Source organism: Antedon mediterranea, chromosome 5 (assembly GCF_964355755.1).
Source record: "Antedon mediterranea chromosome 5, ecAntMedi1.1, whole genome shotgun sequence".
Classification (NCBI taxonomy): Eukaryota; Metazoa; Echinodermata; class Crinoidea; order Comatulida; family Antedonidae; genus Antedon; species Antedon mediterranea.
The window spans coordinates 6883026-6909015 of NC_092674.1; the positions used below are offsets into that span (position 1 = coordinate 6883026).

At 31.2% G+C, this 25990-nt stretch overlaps 1 protein-coding gene across 4 annotated transcripts in view; it reads left to right on the forward strand.

The window, feature by feature from the left end:
• The window catches only part of LOC140049981 (uncharacterized), a 98315-nt gene that overhangs the window by 33471 nt on the left and 38854 nt on the right, over positions 1-25990 (forward strand). For all 4 annotated transcript variants that reach the window (XM_072094957.1, XM_072094956.1, XM_072094958.1 and 1 more), the window contains exon 2: positions 1060-1185. In XM_072094957.1, coding sequence (XP_071951058.1) covers positions 1060-1185 — 126 coding nt within the window. The remainder of the gene's footprint in view (positions 1-1059; positions 1186-25990) is intronic.

Sequence of the window (25990 nt, forward strand, 5' to 3'; positions counted from 1 at the left end):
TTGTGTGTAAAATTTTTCATTATGAAAATGCTTGCTCGAAGACGTGGCTCACAAGATTATTTTCTATAATATCCTAAACCTGTTTTGTAATTCTGGTTGAATAGCCTGTAGTACTATCTAAATGTAATTCTTAATCATAAATTTGTATAACGATGACTCAACTAGTGCATAATATGCTATCCATACATTCTGTTCTCCTCCGCTTATATTGCATATACAACCTGTACACTTGGCAATGGGAAGAATATGGATATGTCATTTCAAAGATGAACCTTTTTTTTTTGCATCAAGAAATCATGTACTCTGCAAAAACTTCTGACATCCTTGGGCGGGCCCTCAAGATGGCTTAATATATCCAGTATACAGAAAATGTTGTAGTGTGTTTTCGGAATACATTTTCCTACAATATGAATTAAAAAAATTCTGTTTTTGGGAGTGGTTTTTGATAATTAGAAGAAAACTTGCAAACATCACATTAAACAAGAAAATTCTTTATGGGGATGGCGGGTAGGCTGTTTATCCTATTTATCGTTAATGTAGTCTATCCGTGCCTAATACCAAGATAAACTGACATTGGTCATAATAATATTGGACATAATTCATTTAGAATATATCAGGGATGGCAACCATACTGTAGATAGAGAGCAAATCTTCAAGTCAAGCAGTAAACCATTAAAAGCTGCCAGAGAGATGAGTGCCCATTTTGCCTACCACTGGATTTGACACCTTAAGGATATATTGTCTTCCTGAAAAAAATCATTTTTTAAAATTGTTTTTTGTTGAATATGCCATTTTAATTCCACATATAGAAGTGAAAACATAATTTGTTCAGGGTTTTTTTTTCTATGGAAATGATTAAACTATGTTAAAACTACAAAATGGCCTATTCAAAGTCTGATTATATTAATTTTCATTTTTCATATTTTGGGAAAGAATACATCTTTAAATGGATTGAATTAAAAATTATAAAGTAGAATTAGATAGAAGTTTAGTGAGAACATTTCTAGTTGGTAAACTGTATTTTTTTAACCTGTTTCTCTGTTTCTTCTTTTTGCCTAGATGAACATGGCAAGCGGCAACGCTGTTCTGGGGACCAAGGGCCTGTACCAACAGATAGCTTGTGGTGACACCTCCAACGTTACCGTTCTGCTTCAGCGACTTCATAACATTAACATCAAAGATGAGGTAAGAAGAGTTATTCTCCTCAACAATTTTTTCATCAGCCAGTTTTATTGTTCAATATTTTCTGTTAATTTGGAACTAGAAATGTGATAACAATGCAGTTTTCTTTTAGTGTTTTATTTTATTCATACTATAAAGGGATCATGTCAAAATTATTCTTTTACAGTTTTACAAATTAGAATAAATGCCATATGATTTTAGTTTGTTTCAGCAGCGTAGGAGTTTATGAGTCCATCTGCCATAAGCAATGCTTACAATTATAAAAAATTGCATTAAAAACATGTAATTTCATTCTTTAAGCATTTATAAAGGAATCATGTCAAAGATTATTTTACTGCAGTTCTACAAGTCAGAATAATACCATATGATTTCAGTTTGTTTCAGCAGCGTAGGCGTTTATTATTCCGTCTGCCATAAGCAGTGCGTGTAATTACCCAGAATAGTTTGGTAAATAATTGCATTTAAAAAAGTGTAATTTTATTCTTTAAGCATATTTTTATTAAAAGGGATCATGGCAAAAATGATTCTACTGCAGTTCTATGAGGCAGAATAATAGCATGGTTTTAGTCTGTTTATGAGTCCGTCTGCCATAACCAATACTTTGTAAAAACTAAAATAATTGCATTATTTATTAAACAATATTTAGTTACTGCAGTAACTGCAGTAGAATAATTTTGACATGGTCCCTAAATTGAACCAGCGATATGAATAATAATCTTACGAATACGATAACGAAAACGGGTACGTCACGCACACGTATTCGTTTTTCGTAAGCCAGTAAAAATCTGTTTCGCATGGCAACGAAATATTGAGGGCACCGTCCAAAATATGACTGCGGTAAATTGCGGTAAAGCGCAGGTACGTGTTGCTTGGTGCTTGGCTGTCTAGGCCTAGCGTAACATCAAAGCAAGTGAGGACTTAAAACTGCTATTTATCAAAATTGACGTGGTATTTTAGTAAATTACTTTAGTAAATTACTTTCAATAAAAGTATAATTACCATACTGACGCGGGTAGAAGCCCATACTCGGGTATAAGCCCACCCCCGACTTTTGACTAATTTTCATGAAAAATGAGGCACTCGGGTATAAGCCCACCCATTAATTCGAAGATCTACAGTGTGTGTTGTAATACATTATTTTGTATTTGGCGACGTCCGTCCATACACCGAATACACCTACCTTTGATCATAACCAAGCTAGGCTAATATACGCTAGGCCATATGAGGCCTAGCGGTCCTGTTTTGTTTACATTCCATTGCGGTCGAAGATCGCTTCACACACGACGCTACAAGTCGCCAAAACGGAAAACCACTATTTGGTATCGGCTGCCATAAACAAGCTTATTAAATTTCTTTGGTACATTTCTATTTAACGAACATTGTATACTTGCTTTTCTGCTTGATAAATTCTTGTTCAATTGATGTTTAAAATAAGATATTCTACGATAAATTACACGAACTATAAGCTTAATTTTCCGACACTCTGCACCTCGTGTATTTAGAGGCAACGTCGTAAACGTGAGGGCGCTCGCTCGCATGGTGAAATACACAGTGTACATGTGCTGTTTTTGACGATCTGCATTTTTGGATCCTCGGGTATAAGCCCACCCCCCAAACTTGACGTGATTTCATGTTCGAGGGGGGTGGGCTTATACCCTCGTCAGTACGGTATATATTGTAATCATGAATCATTCCCGATTCAAATGCAAAATGTGCAAAATAGATCAAAAACTATACTCGTTTTGTAGTTACTGTACGAATATGACTGGTGATATTCGTCAACACGAATACGTCTTACGAATATGAAATGGGGATCAGCTCAAAAGTTTCACAAATGTGTGACGTATTCTGTTTTCGTTATCGTATTCGTAAGGTTGCGAAAACTCCCTATTATGTAAGGTGCTGTTCATGAATACATATTTACTGATAGGCCTATTATTACAGTATGTTATATAGAGCCTTCAAAAAGTGCATGCACACTTATCCACTGGTAATCACCATTAGTAATACCAAGGACAAAAATGTTGACTTTCTCACAATGATTGTCACAATACAAAACATTACCGTTATTAATGTTTACATATTTTAGTGACCACACTTATGTACTGTAATGTGGAAAGAGATTTTTGTTCTGATTGCTATCTGGTAAGTAAATGTAAAAAAAGGAGGGATGCGGATTTAATGACAATTACAGCCGGGAGGTACTGTATACCTCCCTGATTACAGTATAAATTGGTTGCTGCCATGTACAATATGATTCTAATCACTGAGTTGAGTTTGAGTTGAAATTTTACATTTTTTTAACCAGATGTGTACAGCTTTTTATCTAACTGTAATTGATGAATTAGAGTATTTTGCATAATATTACCCCTGGGATTTTCTCATTTGCATACTTTAATATTCATCAATTTTCATTCTTTTAAATTTATTTAGTTATTATTTTCCAATATTTCTTGCTAATAATACAGTATTCAAATATAATCCTATTCAGTGATAACCCTGTTATTAAGAAGACGCTTTTCTATGAAATGAGCAAAAGGCAATATATAAAACACTACAGTCAACCTCTCTATTTCTATATGTTCCATAAATACAATTAACATAATTATAAGTTTCTGTGTGGGATGCATATAATGAAATCTTGTATGTACTGTACAGTATTCCTTACATTTGACATTTGGAGAAATATATTAACTCTGCGGCCAATTCATTTATCCTATTTTAAGCTTTTAAGCTAAGTTTCTCCCAGTAAGGTGCATCTTTGTAAACATGCTGAATACAAAATTAGAAAAAAAAGGGGCAGTTTTTTGGGTTACGAAGATGTCCCCATAATTGTACTAGTAAATAATTTTTTTAAATGTATTCTATTCAACTCAATTCCTCAATGTACAGTACTGTACCAACCCAGTGTGGTAACCGACTTTCCATACACTACTGTATCCTATCAACATTGCCTAATGTTACTGTTTTATTCAAACTGTCTGCTGTATGCTTTGCACATGACATAAGCTATGCGATTATCACCTACTGTATATTCCCATCTATTATTTAGGATAACTGGTTATTAAAATGACGCATATTTATACTCCGATGATTTCAGTTTGTGCGATTTTATTCAACCGGTAAAACCTTACAGCTGTAAACACAATTTCAGACATAATTATAGAAACTCTATTTGCTGGAAAGGTTATTTTATATGTCTTGTGTTTTCTCATTTCAATGTACAGTAGAACTGTAGATAGCTTGACGTCTGTCTGCAGTATAATTTTGTATCTAAAACTATTCCTGTCATTGTAATCATAATCATCATCATTTTCATTACTCAAATCATAATTATTTTCATTTAAGTAGATAGCTTGCTCAGTCTGCAGAATAGTTACTGTATTTCAAAATCATAGTTGTCATTTAAGTTATTCAATTGTTGTCAATTGTCAAAATCATCAATCATGATCAATTTCATCATTTAATCAATAATTTTAGACCTGTATCATCATTATTATATCATCAGTTTTGTCAGCGTCATCTTTGTAATCATCATCATCTGGTTGATTATATTATCATTAGTGTTATTATTATCATTGTTATTATGATCATAAGCTGGCCATCTTCATCACCATGTTTATCATTATTGTTATCATCATAATCATCATCATCATTATCATCATTATCATCAACAAACTTGGGGATATCATTATTACTATGATTATAATTTGATCTGCATTTCTTTAAAATGTATAAAGTAGTAGAAACATTAGTAGACCTATAATTATAATTAGTTTATAATTTTACAGTTATAAAAAAGGCTATTCTTTCATTCATGTTTAATATCCATTTATCTGCCATTACATCAGTGCTGTATAAATTGGTACATGTTCTAAGCCTCCTGTGTACAGACTATTTCTTTTTACTTATTTGCATTTAACTATTTAACAGTACAGTACCTTGTGTATTAACATAGCCTGGCTGCAATATTCCTTTTATTGCCTAGTAAAACCTTACTGTTAGAATATCTAAGGAGAAAACTTTACTTTAGCTAATTGGAAAGTGAGCTGTCATTGATTTATACATTGTAGAATTCGTATTTATTCATGGAATTTTCATTATTTATAGTCGGAATGAAAATGATTAATACTTTGTTTTTTGTATGAAAATCTAATAGAAAAATGAATATTATAAAATTGTTCATATACGCATTTATATGTGTATAGTGTTGGAGCCTTTAATTTAATCGCAGGGCCAATAATTATGTTGTTAACGTCGGGCTACTGTGCTATGTAGAATGGTGTTTTTCCAAGACAGATGTTAGACAAATTTCCGGAAATTCTCAAGCCATTACACGGTATCACACATTTGGGTCGAAAAGGTCAAATATACTAGTTCTTATAGAATAAAAGATAATATTTTCAATTTAAAAAGCATTGTAATGTAAAGATATGAAATTGGACTATCAGAAAAATTTCATTAAAAAATATATTGTCATCTCTATAAATTGTTGATAATTTTTTTTTTAATATGCCATTTTAATGTTACAAAATACTAAATAGCTATTCACAATAGGCGAAAAATTTAATAGGAAAAAAATATATTACCTGAAAAAAACTGTAATTTAAAGCAAAATATAGTCAAATTGTCAGTTATTTTTTATAAAATGCTTGCTCTTTTTATGAGTGAAGTCATTATTTTTGTTGGTTTTGTTTTTCTTAATGAATAACTAAACAAATGACAAAATGGCCTCAAAATCTGATTTTATTAATCTTCATTTTCCATGTGTTTGGTAGAAAAAATATCTTTAATCTATGGATGGTTGTTAAGGAGTATATTATCGATAGTTTAATGAAGTATGTGATCCATAGTGATACACATACTGTATCTATAGCACAAATATTAACACATTGAAGTTCTATACTCGCTTTACAGAATTGATTCATTTTGACATAGCATTTGCACAGCTGTCCGGTTGCATTGGTCGACGCATGTGCTAATTGATGTTGTACAAGTGTTGATAAAAAGTCGCAGAGATGTCCCATTTATTTATTGACACACGCTCTCTTTGCTTACACAATACAAAGTGAAAAATCACATCGATAATGTTTAAACTGCATTACAATTAGATGTCATTAACTGTATTGAACATAAGTCAAGAAAACTCATTAATAACTGGAGGTTAAATTATAGAATATTACTGTAATATAAAATCAAAATAATTATTTATGATAGTTGTACACAATTTTTCAAAATTCATAGATTATAAACAATCAATTTGTTATCTTTTCTGAGAAGTAGTACTTTGTTTGAATATCCAATGAGATTAGATTCAGATTTCATCATAGTTCAATCAAAAGAAAAATAATTTCATAAGATAATTATTGACAAATATGTCAGATTATATTCATTAACAACTCCAACAATTTAAAACTTTCTTATGAAAGTATATTACCGTAGTACTGTGTGTATTCACCGAGTTACAGTAAGTATGTGAGATACACAAGTATGTCAAACTACATCCATGAATTATCAGCACATGGCCACAACACTTCTAGGCCATATTTCTAGTTTTATCTTTCTTGGAAAGGACTTGTAGTCCAGTGTACTCGTTTGAATTGTATTACTTAACAGAACATGGTGCTTCTTGTTGTAGGGTTACCCCAGTGTTTTAACACTGCTTTGAAATATTCTATCAGCTCAGCTTTGTTAAGAAATTTAGGCCTATGTCAAGTGGGATAAATGTACATTTAAAGTATTAAAAAAAAAATAGCTAATAATAAATGCTTATTTACTAAAATTAATTTAATGATAGTAATTTATTGAATTATTATTTGTTTTTTTCCCCAATAGTTATGAGGCCAAAAAACTAGTCTATCATTCATAATCATACCCCAGCATGTTTAGTATATTTATGGGTGTTATCTTGCTTTTTGCCTAATGTGCTAGTGTAAAACTAGCACCACACACTTCATAACCAATTTTAGTTTGCAAAACAGGGCTAGCATTTTATACACGGGAGAAGAGAAACAATTCTTTAAAAACTCTACTGATGGAACTGCAGTAGTAAAATATGCCCATTGTCTAGTCTGCACAACATGGCTAGCATTTTATACAGTACATGGGGGAAGAGAAACAATTGTTTTTAAAAACTATACTGAAGGAACTGCAGTACTTCTAGTTAATTAATTCGATTGCTCGCTGACTCCCTTGTAATGAATAAATGCCTTAATTGCAGCTTCACAAATCGAATAAGAAAATAAGCCTTTAATCTCTCAAGCCATCTTACAAGGCAATATTCGTCTGCCGATGGAATACTGTCGTGGTTATATTGAAGATCGAGGGCAAGTATTGCTTTCAGCCTATGGCCTTTCCCCAATTGAAATGTTCGTCGTTAAGTTAATGAGGTAACCAGAACAGAAGTCGCTAAAACACGTTCTAACTGATTGAAATGAGAACATGTAAATCCTTATTATTAAGAAGTCCCCATGTGCCTCATCTAACTAGCTTGATCTGTAAATGCTAACACAGATTAAAAAAAAAACTTGGAAAACAGATCTGTTGCTCTGAGCTGCGACATACGCCCAGGTTATTACACATCGTTTCAAGATTGAAACTAAACGCGTTTCATTTTATACACACGACCACAACTCTGAAATGATTTTAAATTGTATTGGTGAACAGAACGTCAGTTTGGCTAAAGTTGTATCTATTCCTTACTTGATATTCACTTAAAGCTGTTGGATTTATTAGAGGCAATGCATTACTGTTATTACTGAGTGATTTTTCAGCTCGACTGGCACAGACGTGCGTCAGCCGCATTTTTTATACTGATGTGGCTTAATAACATAAAACATGATGGCGATAAGATGTAACCGTGGTAATGATCACCTTAGACAGTACGCGTTCGTTCCCGGTACTTCGCTTTACTGGGCCGCCAAGGTAGGCAGTCACTCATCAACATTCATATCGATTAGGAAACCTTTTTGTCATTTTTACTACATTATTATATTTCCAAGTTATGAACTTATTGGTAAACGAAGACAGTTATTAAGTGATTGATATAAAGCTATTTATAATATTAACGGTCTGCTAGAGTTAATCTTACTCTCGTTCTAGTAGAGAACTATGATGTGTTATTCTTTCAATTCTAATCCATATCTCTTTTTCAAATTTCTCAAATGGATGACCAAGATTATTAAAGTATCATTTTGAATCTTCAAAGAGAGAAAAGTTATTTGGTTATTTCTGATTTTTTACATATTTGAGGGGTTTGGTATAATATTTATAATTTAAACACCCAAAAGTATTTAACTCTAGTTACTAAGAAAGAATATATATTTGAAGACTACAGCCAACCACCATTAATTTTGTTGCGTCCAGAAGGTGTCCCTTAATAGAGATTCTACTGTTTTATGATGGCACTGTATGTGCACAATTTGGCATAATTATATTAGACATTGATGTTTCCACTTGAAGAATGAATACTACTTTAAACAGTCTTGTTTCTGTTACCAAATACCTTTGGGACATCCCTATTAAGGGGACACACATTTCTATGAAAGGAAAGGTGGGGAATATATTTTGTAATATGGCCAATCTCTGTTTAGGGGACACGCAAAGTGGGACACAAATTTCTTATTAATAGAGGCTTGGACTTTAATGTTTCCACTTCAATAATGCTACTTAGAAAAGTCTTATGTCTGACACCCCCATTAAGGAGATACTTTGTCCTTAGTAGGAGGTCTACTGAACAGCAACAAATAAAATAAAAGTTATTATTAAATTTTGGTATATTTCAAGCATATTTCTAGGTCAATACATTTATATATTCTTTAATAATATGATATTTCATATGGTAAGATTATTCAGACTATTTTTTGTTATATTTTACTTTGCATCAAAATATGTAATTAGAATTTATAGATATAAGTATTGTATGACAAATGTTATATCTAAAAGGCAATAACCATCTTCGGAAATGTCAATGTTAAAAGGTAGGCCTTCTGAAATGCTATGGGGAAATGTCGACGACGGAATAGCAGAGTTGTTTCAAATTTGTTTTGACTTTCTCTTTTCGAAAGTTGATGCTAATATGTTTAACTTATAAAAATAATAATAATGTTAACATTATTATTTAAATGTAATTTCAATAAGTAATTAGAGGGCACGGTCCGCGGATGACACAATTATCCAATAGGGATGCTCGGTTATACAAAAACATGTTTGGTTTGTAACAGATTGGAATTAATTTGTTGACGTAAAACATATGGACACATTTAAAATAAATCTAGTGAAATGATATTTAACTAAAATTAGCATAATACAAATATTGATTTAAAACAGTAAATATTGCATTCAACATAATATTCAAATGTATGTCATTTTATTATCATTTTATCATATTGAAACAACACATTTTATTCATCCAATTCTTATGTAAATTCTTTGTGTCAAAAAGCATTATAAACGTCTGGCCGTTAGATCTTACAGAAGCTCCCGTCTAATTGGTCGGTGATGATTGCCGAGCTATTTTTACGCATATTCTTACACCTGCGATAGACGACTGTCAACTCACTAATGACCAGGTGAAAGTTTAATTAATTCATGAATAAATTATACAGTTCAGTGATTTGCATGTTCACTTGTAACACTTGAGATTCAAATCTAATTTATGAATTAAAAATTAAGAAAAAAAATTCTACTTTCTACTAAATATTTAATTAACTTAAATGTCAAAAAAATATTTTGTCATTAATAATAATAATTAATTAATTATAGAAATATCTCTGGAAACAAATTTGATTTAACCTTTAATTATTATTAAATAAATACTTTAATTTATAATTAAATAAGAATTTCTTTTCTCAGTTTACTAAGGTAGTAGGTACTAATTAAGACCTATTAGAAGACCTTTTTAAAGTCCAACAGTTATTTAATTTTACAGTTTATAAAGGTAATATTGTACCTAAATTACTAATTATGATCTCTTTTTAAGTCCTTAATTTCACAGTTTTCTAGAAGAACTTTTCAATAATAAAATGGAAGACCTTATTACTGTAAGGTCAAACAATAAAGAATCTTTTAGAATAATTTTTTTTTGTATTAATCAACCCAATATAATATAGAATTCTTTAAACAATATTTTTAAATTTATTATTAGTCTACTGTCTTAAAAGGGATTTTATTTTTAGGTAATTCTTTATTTAATTTTTTTATAATGTTAAACATATGATGTTAAACCTGAGTTAAGAACCGTATTCCAGATTTAAAAATTGACAATTATTAAATATTTCTAGTCTACTGTCTCTTGTGACCATTTTAATAAATTATGCTACAACGCTCGCCGTCTCTGTACAGTATTATAGCTTGTGTAAACTACAGCAAAATAGCTACAAGGCATAGATTTGTCCATTTTCTGTTCAATCTGAATCGGCTAAACTAAACTTACTCGATTTGATTCCTTTGTGGTTGTAACGTAAAAAATATAATGTTGTGCTTTTCAGTTTAGTGGCCATTTTAATAACTTATGCTTGCTCATTGGTTTTCTAAAATATAAAACAGCTAATAACGAGGCATAGATTTTTCCATTTGGTATTTGTTCACTAAAAATTTTAATCCGGCTAAACTCAAATGGCTGTTTGGGTTTTATTCTTTTGTGGTTATAATGTAAAAATATAATCTAGAATATCTGTCTCTAGGAAATATTAAAAAGTAAAATTGTTGCTATCACAATGAAATGGTTGTATCTCAATTTACTAAAAAAGGAACGCTGACCCTGAAAGGTTTGTAGGAAATTTGTTTTTAAATTTGATAGAATACATCTACCATTCACATTTTAGAAAGAAGTCATGATATAATGACTTGTATTAAGTACTAATACAGTAAAAAATACACCTGAAATTAAGTCTGAATTTATTGGTATTTCACACTCAGGATATATCCATCTAGTAGTCTAAATTCTATTAAAGATGAATTGTCCCCCTGAAAAAATATTTCTTAACAAAAATAGTTATCCACTTTGACTAAAAAGTGGATAAAAAAAATATACAATTACCCGAAAAAACTGTAATTTAAAGCAAAAAATGGTCAAACATGTTATATGTAAAAACATGACTTTTTTCGTTTTTCCCCCTACGGAAGTGATTAACTTTATTAAAACTACAAAATAACATATTCAAAGTCTGTTTTAATTAATCTTTATTTCTCAATTTTTGGAGGACAATACATCTTTAACTGCATATTCTAAATAGTAAATTGTATTTGAATGTGTTTACTAAGAACACTGAAACCAAGTCTGATATTGTATGGTAAAACTATTGGTATTTACACACATGTATCCATCTAATATAGTTCTGTTAACTGCATCTTTAAGGAATCACTATCAAAATAAATTAAATCCCAGTATAGTATACCATTTTGCTAACGAAGAAACACCAAAACCAAATCTGGTATAAAATCATTGGTATTTCACACACTGAACACACAGCTTCCAGTAACACCACATTCTAATTACTAATTCCTTAAGGAATCAATCAGAAGGAATTGTATCAATCCCAGTTTTTATTATACTAATTTACTATAAAGAAGAGAAAAAAAAAACGGCAAAACCAATTGTATGGTAAATCATTGGTATTTCACACACGGAACACACAACTTCCATTCCAATGCCACATTTTTTGACTAATTTCTTTAGGAATCCGTATAAAAAAGATTTGTATCCCAGTATAATACCAATTTGATAAAAGAAGAAATGACAAAACCAATCAAATTGTATGGTACTGTAAATCATTGGTATTTCACACACGGAACAAACAGCTTCCATTACCGCCACATTCTCTAATGACTAATTTCTTAAGGAATCAATCAGAAGGAATTGTATCAATCCCAGTTTATACTAATTTACTATAAAGAAGAAAAAAAAAACAGCAAAACCAATTGTATGGTAAATCATTGGTATTTCACACACGGAACACACAGCTTCCATTAACGCCACATTCTCTAATGACTAATTCCTTAAGGAATCAATATCTCATATAATGAGAATTACTTGAAGTGCCAAAGGGAAGTTATTCTTGGAATCAAATAGAAACAAGATCAACATTAAAATAGAGTGGGAAATTGAGTTTCACCGTTAATGAATTTCACTGCCATTATCTGTTATTATAGTTTTGCTAAAAAATGGTATTAGAGAGTGATGTGGTAATTGAAAATTGATGATAGCTTTGTGGTGATTCATTCAATGAGTAAACTGAAATAACACATTTTTTTACTGGTTTCTGCAGTATATTGCGTTATTTGCAACAGTAATTGTAAAATCGTTTTTGGTTTGATTAAATATATTACTGCATGACCACTTAAAAATGCAAATAATATAACATAAATATGTTAACCATAAATTCATTCATTTATTTGGTGAATGTGAACCTTAATATTAATAAATACACAACAAAAAAATGATCACCAAACAATTACAATAGAAATGGTAGTAAAAATTTGTTTAAAACTTCAATAAAAATTTTAATAAACATCAAAAGCAGACAATACAAAAATAATTTAAAATACAGTCACAGTATATAAAAAATTACTAAAATTTGAAAAAAATTGTACACTGAATACATTTTTACAAAAAAAATATACAATACACAATAAAAAGATATATAAAAAAATAATGATTTACAATTTTGAAAATAAGGGCTATTACTTTGTCCATTTTTAATTGACTAAACTAGCCGCCAAATAGATTTGATACCTAAATAATACATATAAAATACATTAAAAAAAATATATACAATAAACAATAAAAAGAGATTAAAAAAATAATAATAATAATAATAGATAAAATCTTTTTTTATATTGAAAAGATTTACAAAAAGAAGGGCTATTACTTTGTACATTATGTAGGAACATTTTAATTGACTATTCTAAACTGGCCGAATAGATTTGATACCTTTGTGTATTACCGCCAACATTATATGCACCGAAGGAGGAATGATGGAGTGTTCCCTTCCCCTAATTTTCCTTGTTTGTTTAGATAATTATTTGCGTTTTCAATATAAATCTTATCATTGACTTCCATTCCGTGTCTTCTTCATTTCCATGTTGGTTTTGTCTCTACTGATGAGATCATTCAGGCAATTTCCACTGGAAACTTGATAGTCTGGCTCAGACAAAGTCTGTATAGTGTTGCCGCTATGAAAATTAACAGGCTTCGGTTATTGATTGTACGTTTGTGTTTGCGTGAAATGTTTGCAGTGAGGATGTACAAAGAGTGGGAATAATAGGGTACAGGTATTTGCCATTTATTGACAGTGTCAGTCATTAACAAATTAATTCAAATATTTAGTTTTGAAAAAAGATATAATAATATGTTATTATATGAATCCAAAGGCAAATTACTAAAAAAATGACAAAGCTGTAGGTATAAGTGGCTGAATCTCAATGGAGATATAAAATAAAATAAGCACTGAAAAAATGACAATGCTGAGGGTTTCAGTGGCTGAATCTAAATGGAGATACAAAATAAAATAAGCACTGAAAAAATGACAATGCTGTGAGTATCGGTGGCTGGATCACAATGGCGATATAAAATAAAATAAGCACTGACAAAATGACAATGCTGTGGGTATCAGTGGCTGGATCTCAATGGAGGTATAACATCAAAATAAGCACTGACAAAATGACAATGCTGTGGGTATCAGTGGCTGGATCTCAATGGAGGTATAACATCAAAATAAGCACTGACAAAATGACAATGCTGTGGGTATCAGTGGCTGGATCGGAGATACAAAATGACAATGCTGTGGGTATCAGTGGCTGGATCTCAATGGAGGTATAACATCAAAATAAGCAATAAGCTAAATCAAGATGATAAATTAAAACAGCCAGAAAAATCTGCAGAGCTTTCGGGCAACACTAGCCCTTCATCTTCATATTCGAACTATTATTATGTTATAGGGGCTGGACTCGATAAGTATTTTGGCCCCTTCCTATGTTAATTCCATTACTACAGCTATTATTGTTATAACTTTATTAGAAAAAAAGAAAGGAAATCTATTTGAATTGAATTGATTTGAATCAGTGCAAGTTATTATATGATTACATGTATAACATTTTCTTTGTCATCTTCACTCTCAACAATTACCATTGTTATCATCATCATACTGTGATAAAAATTATATCATTATTATAATCATATTTGTCATCATCATTTATTATCATCTTTGTCACAATCTTCCTCACCAAGTAATGATTCAAATTCTGGCGGATCCGATGGTGAAGTTGCTGATGGATTGACAGGTCAGGTTTCTTTCTTTCCAGCAATCTTTCTTGAGCAGTTTCAATAACATTATCATAATGGCTTAATACTCTAATGCCATTTCCTTTAGTCAGCACATCAAGGAACCATGAATATCATTACAAGATACTACTGTATTTTACAATAACATTTGCCAGATTTTTTACAATATTATTTTACAAATAAGGCACTTTAATAAGTACAGATTGATTTGAAACTTGAAAATAATTATCTTGAAAATTAAAGGTTGTAAAATAAAAATTTAATGTAATTTATTCCTTAATATTAAACTGGACATTTTGGATAGACCTATATGAACCAGCCACCAGTTCACCCACCAGTTCACCCACCATGATCAGTTCTTTAACATCCAGTGTACATGCACAATGAGAGTAAAGACCTGCCTAGGATACACTCTGACAAAATGATCCCCTTAACTCAATCTCTGAAAAGTCAATTGAAAATGCAATTAAATCTTCTTGCATTCAGAAAAGAACCATAGTTTTATATACACAGTTTAAAGAATAAAAATAAAGTACTGTATATCCGGTATTTTTATTATTGGCAAAGATACAGAGATTTTTACACAGCTATTTGGTTTTGGTCTCGTCTATGTTTTGGGTCTTTAGGTCTAAACTAAAGGCTTTCTTGTGCATACAAAGTGGTCTTCTCTATAGGCCTCTTTATATCTTAAACCTAAGCTTCCAAAAATACAAAAAGTTCATTCACACTCCTCTCCCCATCTTCCAGGTGTCTCTCTGCGTACTAGTTCATGATTTAGTAAAGCCATACATACCTTCTGATTGAAGCCATTCTTAGTATAGTAGCATAGTTTCTGCTAGTATTTCTACTACAGATCACTGCTTATATAATCCCATTCTGTCCTTTACAATTATCATTAAACTTCAATTTAATATAATTTTTTTTCTGACATGAAGAAATCAAAGCAGACAAATATAATTGATTTCTATTTATAACTTTATATTAAATATCGATTTAAGATAAAGGTAATTGTACTGTATGAAACTTTATATCTTATTTATACTTATTTTAATTCCTTGTAAGTTTAAAATTGAAAATTGTGTTTTATGTGCTTTATCCAATATAATGTGATATGTAATAATTTTCTTATACAATATCATAAACATGTTTTATGTATTCCTAGCAGGGGAATTTTTTTTTTATTTCTCCAGTTGATCACCTGACATCTGATTATACATCTGTACGTTTTTTGCTTTGTTTTTTTTGCATTGATAGTTCAGTAGCGTTCAGTTATTTTTATTACTGATATGAAGATACCTTAATATATAAATACCACGGGTTACTAATCACAATGCGGAAAAGGCTGTCAGATGTTTGATGATGAATTGGCAGCTGGTAAGGCTGGAGCTCAGAATTCTAGGCTAATAAGAAACTGGGGACCGGGACTTGTAGGCCAAAAACAGGCTTGTGTTGATTTGCTTGCGGGTGTACTGTACTGTAGGCCAAGGTGTTGTGGATTGGGGTTGGCCAATAAACGGCTGGTGTTTCCTTGGGTTGGGCTATGACACAGCTGGTACAGCTTGGGTTTAGGCCAAGAACCTATGATCCAACACTTTTAGCTTCACATTCAGAGGGCTTAATTCAATTTGTCATGTTTGACACCTTGATTAGAACACACAGGGCAGGCACGTGTCTAACATGGATTTCAAGTATTCCAATATATTGTATTTGTACATACCACTGGTATGATATTTATGTGTATGTTCATTTATTTTATTGGTAGATTTTAGTACATTTATTGTCATTCTAAGAGCTGCTGAATACACAGTAACATTACCTAAGCATATAGCAAAACATCTGACCATAAATATTTAAGTTATATCTGTATTTTTTCTTTTACCTTTCACTATTCTTGTTGACTTGGACTTGGATTTTTAAACTATTTGGATTAATTTTTCACATGATAAATATTTTATACAGTAGATTAGAATCCTCATTAAGAAACCTAACGTTTCCATTTTCTCTTCTTAATGGACTGTCCTCTGAACAGGGATTGGACATATTGCAGTACCCCTGTTTGTTTGGAGGAAAGTGTCCTTAAACTGGTGTTCCCTGAATAGGGATGTCCCAAAGGAGGAGTTTTACTTTTATTGCTTAAATTAATAGATTGTACAATATCTTCATTTTAAAAATTCAAAGAAGTAATTTTCTTATTTCTTATTATTTCCAAGTATTGAATTACCGCAATGAATAAGAATATACAGTTAAATAAATATCAATATAGTTCCATGGCAATGTCCATATCTATTATACAATATACATAAAATAAATAGGCCTCCTATTTACATTTTAAACTATATTACTACAACATCTGATGAGAACATTGCAAACTGTAGGCCTACAGTTAGTAACATGCTGATCAGCGCACACCTAAAGTCCCAGCGGCCTTTTCGGCTGACCTTAATTCAATTAGTATGACTCTAAAGCATACATACTTATGTATGTTGCTGCTGTTAATGAGTTTGAATGTCTTACATTCCACACTTGTATCTATGGTACTACAGTTGAAGCCCTCGTTTTGGACACCCCTATTGATGGGTTTAGGACACCCCTATTGAAAGGACACCCCTATTAATTTTGTTGGGTCCAAAAGGTGTCCCCATAAGAGGCGTTTTACTATAAGTAGAAAGTGTCCTCTTAATAAGGTTTTTGTTTTTTTGATTGTCACCTATTCAAGAACATAAATAAGTCTATTTCATTACCTGGATAAACCGACATTTGCCTATTCTTTCTGAGAAGATAGCTACAACTCGAATATACAAAATTATGAAACACCCCTGTCGGATAATGGTCAAGAAAATATAAACTTTCAATTTAACTCCTTGATTTTTATTAATTGATTAACAGCTTATCGATTATTAAATCAAATAATTCTTCTACTGTTTTTTGTTTAATACTTTATTTGGCAGTTCAGTTTCCAGGGTCCATGCCGCAATCATTCTGCTGCAGTTACTGAAGTAATTACATTTTTTAAACCATTTAAGCCTGTTTAGCTAATACAGAATTTAGCACACTTTTTGAGTATTAAGTCATATACCCTGTTTATTGTTTTTTGTAGTGGCTGCCTTCTCATAAGTTATTGCATTCAAAAATGTTGTTTCTGCAGTAACTGCAGTAGAATAATTTCAACATGATCCCTAATAGTAATAGCTATTCTACATAAAACATGAATAAATATATTACCAAAGGCAATATCATTCTTACTACTGTACTTCCGCATCAACTGATTTAAAAGTTTGCCGCACTCGTGGAAAGATATCCCCGACGACTGCTAATTAATGTGTTGACTAAGTACCTGTACATGCTGAATAGCATAACCTGACAAAATGGTGCACGAGAAATTTATAAATTCTTTGCTTTGCTAGTGATGTAAAGGTTAACTCTTGGTATGTCTTCATAAATTATCTCAGTCTGTTTCAAAATTTTAATAGATGAGTGTAAGAATGAGTATTTTACTATTTCTTGGCTGTTTTCGTACCAGATATTGTATTAAATTAAAATCGCATCAAAATATAAAAACAGGCATAAATACAAAATCTATTTCGTGCCTAGTTTGCCCTGGATAAACCAACAATAGCCTTTCTCCTTGAAGAGCAAGATATAACTCGAAAAGTTTTCATTGAATCCCCCTCTCTACAAATGGTATAGTGCATGAACTATACCCTCAAGTAGGAGCCTCCCCACAAACCACCATCATCGTTTCTTTTTGAGACATGGAATATTGTCGGTTTATGCAGCACTCAAGGACTACCAACAACACTGTGGTTTGTGTAACCAATGATCAATTATATTTAGTCCTATTTTAAACTCTACACTATTATTAAACTAGTTGGACAAAAAATATGGTAGTGATATTCAGTACCCAAAATGGTAGTGATATGACATCATCATGTCCATATAATGTGCACATAATTTTTGTCACATACAGTAGTTGGATAGTGTAGACAGAACTTTACAAAATCTTTTAAATAAAAGTGTAAATAAAATTAAGTATTTAGTTCTTCCAGATTCTTGAATAATCAACTTACTGATACATGTATAGCAACATAGCATGTAAGTATACCAACTAATGCAAGAATCTGTTATTATAACATAGAATGAAGAACAACAGGTTCTTGAAATCATTCGTAGAAGCGAAAAACAGATTATATGAAAAAAACATTTAATGTCTTTTTTCACTCTGATAAAGTAGGGCAGATCAGAAAGTTGACATGTATCATAAGAATACTAGCGACTAGAACGAATAAATTAAGACACCATTACAGTAAATTATTGTATGTGCTTCACTGCAAACTTTCTTTTTAATAGTGAGTAGTGATAGTGGCATATGATTAAAATATAATCATTACATTTTTTTTTTCGTTATAAAAAAAATTATCAATTTGTAATTTCCTGAATTTAAAGGGAATCTTCTAGGAATTGAACGTGATTTAAAATGGATATTGTAACGAACCAGTCATAAGTCAATACAGAATTTTATGTTCTGGAAGACGAATGACTGTAAAATATTTGAAAAAAACAAAACTTTAAATGTTGTGTTGTGATTAAAAGATTTACCAAAGTAAAATAAATTATAAAAACCTCATTTCCAAGTCTCTTTCAAATAAATATAATAATTAAACAATAATATGAAATAACTAAACTTGAACGCAAAATAGCCAGAGACAAGTGATAATAAACAGAGACAGAAATACCATCATTAAACAGAAGTTAATCTTATTACAAATGATTTAGACCATGCTATATTTATTAAAACAACAAACATGTCATACCGTACTAAAAATACTGCATAGCCATACTTACAATTTCACTTCAAAATTCAACATAAATTATGCCTCATATATTTTGATACTTTTGTAATTATAGTATAACAAATGTCCAGTGAAGAATTTCTAATAATTTTTTTCTCTTTTGTGGGGATTTCACCCACTTTTATTTCTTGTATACAAATGATTATTTAATTTTATATAATAAATTTATTTTTTATCGTTATATTTATTTTCTTCTTATATAACATGTTCAATAATATGTTTCTCTATTTTTAATTTGGATAATATTTTTAAAGGCCTATTTTTTTTGTCCAATTTTTACTTTGTTTGAATAATTGGTCCTGTACGACTATCACAAGATATTGCATGTGAATGTACTCTACCAAGTTGTTGAATACATTAATTTTAATTATGTATGCGTTTTGTTAAATACAATTTTACAGACTCCTATTCTGTGGTTTTAAATATCACAATGATTCGCCAAGTGATGTTTTCTTTAGATTAATGTTTACCTTATCATTTTAGTGTACAGTGAATTTTACAATCATATAAATGAGGATCTGGGCTATTACTAAAAGTGTTTGACTCTTATGGAGCGTTTATTAATCTTAAACAGTTACCAAGAAAATAAAGCACTATATTTTATCATGAACTTTTGACAAATGATTAAAAAAAATAATAATACTTGTTTTTCTCAGAGCACATTTCTTTTAGGAAACATTTTTTTTTCAAACATGACTTTCCAAGAAATTCGATGTTTGCTTAAAATTTAAATAAATACAGTATCAACAATTACACCTGTAATGGTCACTTAAGTCAAAATACATTCTACGTAAAGTTAAGCAACTGCCATCTAGTAAACATGCTCTTTGTATGGTTTTTAACTGGTTCATGTAAGACTGCAAAAGACACACATTTGAATGTCAATGAACTACATTGGACCCTAAGACATAGCCTTTAGTTAACAAACAAAATACAGAAGTTGACATCACCCCGATGATAACGTAATTAATAGTGAAATATTAAATCCTAAATGTTTCATTGCTTGGAGTAAGTATTATACTGTAATATACTTAAATTTGAGTTTTTCTATATAAATGATGAAAACGTTGTCAACACGGCTAGTAGAGTCCCATATTTTACTTTTTGATAAATTAACTAAATTAAACCCTTTAGGATTTTACTCAAATCTTCTTGTGTGCTATGTAAAACTGAAGAATTTCTTTTTATGCTACACAAGCCAAATGCACAGAATAAATATCAAACTTTGTGGTTCAAAGAGCAGAACACTAGTTTCACTAGCCCATTAGACTAGCAAATTTTGACCAATTCGTCACAGATTAACAGACTATTAGTCTACCATTATAAAAGCATACGCTTACTAAAGCATGGTTCCCACTAGAGATGCAACGCAAGGACAAAGACGCAACACAAGCGAGTTGACCAATCACAAGTGACAGTTTGAATAATCTGTTGTATGTGATTGGTCAAATCACGCGTTGCCTTGCGTCTCTAGTAAAAACCAAGCATTTAATACACAGTACAGTAGTTACTGTAGATCCTGACTGGATGACATGAACTGGTACAAAAGAATGTTTTTCTATTATTATTAATAATACCGTATTTTCCGGAGTATAGGTCGACCCCAAGTATAAGTCGACCCCCAACTTTGGCCTAGAATATCGTTGATTTTGGTATGACCTGAATATAAGTCGACCCCCAAAATCGGCTAATAACACAACTTCGGACGGACGTAATGACGACGACTTCGCCGCCGTCTTCACCAGCCTATAATAAATGACAGCGATGTAGCGTTACTTGCCATCAGCGATGTTTTTGCGCGTCACTCGAATAAATTAAAACAAGTTTTCCATTAGGAGGCTTATTATTGTACAGGCAAGTAGTTGTAAATCGCGTTATCTGTAAATGTAGAATTTATTTTATCAATAGACATGCGCAGTAATTGTAATTACGAACAAACAAACAAACTGCGCATGTGTATAGATGAAAATATCGCGCAATAACAAACATGCTGCATGGACATTCCGCCGACGTCTGTGGTGTGTGTTACGATGTTTTCGCGAGAGTGAATAAGAAGCATAAAGAAAACTATTTATTCTTAATTATCTTAAAAGCGTAATATTAACATCAAAATGAGTAATTGTGATATATTAATATTTTATTGACCAGTACTTGTTGGAGTTGTATTATTTTGTACAATGTAGGTATTAAATTGAAAACTTCTGTGAGTGATTGATGATAGGCCATTGTCTGACCTTGCTGGGCCTTGACAGCTGACGGCTTTTGAACAATTTTTTTCAAAAATCGCATGGTCAGAGTATAAGTCGACCCCCAGATTTTGCAATTAAAATTTTCCCACAAAGTCTTGACCTATACTCCGGAAAATACGGTAGTGTATTATCATCAGAGCGGTGAGTGGCCAAGCGGTTAAAACAGTGGAACCGTAATACCTTGCCATATTACCGGTAAGGGTTCGAGCCTCACTCGCTCCATGGTTCTGGTGGTAGAACAAGTCTTCTCGGATAAGGACTATAAACCGTAGGACCAGTATACACATCTGGCTCATATGAACTTTAAAGAACCTACAGTAGTACATCTTTCGAGATGAGTAGGGGGTTACCCCGGTGTATTAGTACACACACAACCATTGTCACTCATCAAGAGGGCTCCATGATTATCAACATATGCTGTTTAGGGTCACCCAAGGTGTAATAAAAAAATAAATAAATAAATCATTTGTAATGCTACAGTAATGCCATGGAGGTTGTTACACAATGATAGTAATAAATCGAGCCTGTATATTGTTAATAATTATATGTACTACTGCTACTACTGGTTTCTATCATGTATTTAGATTATTCTTAATTATCAATTAAGTATATTGGACCATTTGATCGATGTATACTAATGACTCATTATCACATGTAATATATTTAATCATTAATTAACCAATTCAAGGTCTCTATGACAAAATTCAATTGATAGTTCTCTCATCATTTCAAGGTTAAAAAAAACACAATACAACCAGAATCCGTAATGAAAGCATTTTATTTTTTTAACATAATGAACTAGTAGTAGTAGAAATGTACTGTATCATATACATGGGTTTATTGTTACAAATTACAGTTGTAATTTTTTTCCATTGTTAAGATAATTAATATGGAATTTTAAGAAATTTATAATTCAAATCAATCAATGCTGTTATTAATTTAAATTAATTTAAATTTGGATAATTTAGTTGGTACAGTGTGCAAATTAATGAATAAATGAATTTTAATTATAAATATTATTTGATGTATATCTCTGTTAATAATAATAAATGTTTTACAGTCACCTATTTCCAAAACAGAAATATATGACACCAACAAACAGTTTGTTGGTAATGACTTCAAAATACAGTACTGTATATTGAAAAGATTTAAGCCATGAAATAAATCCTAATTAACCCAATGAAATAACAAAAAATTCAACCTATGCTGAGGAACCGGCCATCAACGCTCTGTTTGCGTGCAATCTAAGGTGCTTACTCAGAGCCACAGAGTTTGTACTTACCAGGAGTTGTGCAGTAAAACTCCTCTCCTTAGAAAAAACCCATATTTAAGGAAAATCCCTATTATGGGGAAACCCTAGTATAGTACTATAGTGTAAGGAAATACTTTTCTTTGAATCAATGATGGGTAATGTTTTTTTTCTAGGTATGTCTAACTGAGCTTTTGATTGTTATTTCCCAGTAAACACACTAAACATGGCCTGTGTCATGAAAATAATACATTTATTTATAACTGTAGGTGCCACCTTACAATAGAAGGAAGTAGTAAAACAAGGTGTAGGCAATTGTATGCCTAACTTACCTGGAAAAACCAATACATGCCCTTTCTCCCCCTAAAAAGTAATACACCTTTAAAACAAACAACAACTCCTCTTAACAAATCTTTCAACAAAACAATTGACCTTTTACCAACATTTTAATATCCAAATTCTTAAATTGGGTGCTTACCAGAAAGCAATATGTGAAAAATACCGAAATCATGAGTTTTAACCTGTACTTTATGATAAAGATCGTGTAATAATATTGCATACTAAATGACTCTATGTAGAATAATAATTTACAAGTTGTGTTACTTACAACGGCTTATCTGGATTACGTTGTCTATATCTCTTCTAATTACTGTTTGCATAATCAAAGCTAAATCATTTGACCGTGTTAAAAGTGCAATATTCACCTGGTGTAGGCCATATAGTGTCTTCTCTAATCATTCTCCCATCAAAATTAATATGTTTTTGCAGTTGCTACTGATATAATCGAGGAGAAATTAACTCTTTATTAAAATTGTTTTCATCCCTTATCTTATTATAGCTGGTAATTTTAAAATTTAACTGTTGTCGTATGATGATTGAAAGACTCTGCAGTGTATCTAGGAATAGGAGCTGTCAATTTTTAAAGTTCTAGATGTAAGGTATTAGACATAACTTTGAAAATATTAATCTTTCATAGTACAACAGTATGGTAATGCCTACTGTTTTCAGTGATATGTGTTCACCTCCACAATTAGGATTAACTTTTTGGAACAGTTTACCCGGATAAACCAATAATGCCCTATTTTCTTGAAAAGGACAGAGGAGAGGTAGAAGAAACAGCTCCTTGTCTACAAATAGAATAGTCTTCTTCTACTATGATATACATACATTGCTTAACAACCTCTTATCTTGGTTCTCAAGATTTCTTTACCCAATTACCATTGTTAATAACATAAGCATTGTTTGTTTCCCAACCGGTACATTTGTGGATCCAGGCTTGTGAAATAGAGGGTGTGATTGGGGGACTAAAAGGGAAATAAAGTGCTGAACCAAACCTAATTTCCTATCTTGTTCATATTTTAAAATTTAGGGGAGATTAAGGAAAGCATTGCCCCCTCCCCCTCCCCCTTTGGATCCACATATGTGTAATTGGTTATTTTCTTGCTATGTATATAACATATGTAATTTTTAGAATAATTTCACAAGTTATAAATTTACATTTTACATTATGTTTTTTTACAAATAAGAAAATAATGCCTTGGGCTACTGTATATTATTATTTGCAAATTAACAACAGGCGAATCTAATAATTTAGCCCAAAGGTATTGTGAGAATTAATGAGTATATTTTATAAGGCGTCTTTTTTTTACGGTTACATAAACAGCGTTATTAGTTTTGGTATTTTTAAATATGTAATTTACTCATGGGAGATTAAATTGCATGATAATCTTACCTGGTGAATAAAAATAATACATATTTATATAATAATAATATTATGTTAAACTCTGTCTGCAGCACACTAATAAACTTTATGTGACAACAAAAATTTGCCCATATAATGGACATGATGATGTCATATCATTTCCGTATTTGGGCATATGTTTGTTTGTTTCTTTATTTTCATTCATATAAACATACATAAATAATCATTACAAAACAAAAGAATAGAACATAGCGTATAAGTAGAAACCCCTTGTTACAAAACAGTATATATAAATAGAAATATGAAAAAAGGCACAATTGCATTTGCAAAAAAATGTAACTTTTAAGAAAATCCTGAGAGTAAAATTTTTTTTTTAACACTTTTTTTTAATCAAAGTAGTTTGATAGTGTAGACAGAGCTTTACTATACAGAATTTCCTTTGATAAGAGACACATGTTTATCGTCCCGGCAGCCATCTTTGCTGTTGTTAACATTCTGCGAAAGGTGAAGTTGTTACAATCAACACACAACATTTTTTATCATCCTTGTCTCTGAAGTATTCTGCAATAACCTCTGCCCTATTTATTTATTTTTTTTAACTCTTCACGTTTGCATAAAAAGTTATTATATTTGTCGCATAATGATCAGTGATTGCCAATTTTTATAAGAATTATTTTTAGCTACTTAACTTCTCGGATTTTATTTTCACTGTGTGAATTTGACATTTGCTTATTTCAGAATACATTAAAAACAAATGTCATCAGACACTCGTGTATTTTTATGAAATATTCAATGATTGTCTTGTGCGATTTTGAGAAATATGTATTATGATTATAGTGAAAATTGTGATGATTATGATTATGACAATGATTGTATCTGTGATGATGGTTTTGGTACTATAATATTGTGGCGATAATGTGTTTTACGGTTGTGGTGATTGTTATGGTATAGTGGTGTCGGAGATATTGCCACCTGGTAGTATTATGTTATTACGTAAAGGGATGTGGTTTTGGTACTGTAGTAATGTGGTGTTGGTGGCGGTTGTGATGATGTTGTTATGGTATACTGGTGTTGGAGATAAATGTGGTTTTCACATGGATGATGGTTTTGGTAGTAATATGGTATTAGTGGCGGTTGTGATGTTGTTGTGTTGATGGTTTTTACATAGTAGTGTTGAAGATAAATAATGATGTGGTTTTCACATGGGTGATGGTTTTGGTAATAATGGGGTGGTGTTGGTGTCGGTTATGATGTTGGTGTCAGTTATGATGTTGTTGTGGTGATGGTTTTGTGATATTAAATGATGATGTGTTTTTCACATGGATGATGGTTTTGGTAATAATTGGTTGATGGTAGTGATGTGGTGGTGATGAGGGTGGTAGTGATGGTTATGTTATAGATATTGGAATGGTGAGTATCGGTAGTGTTAAAGTTATCACATTGTGTGACAATAGTGACTTAGTTGTGGTAAATGGT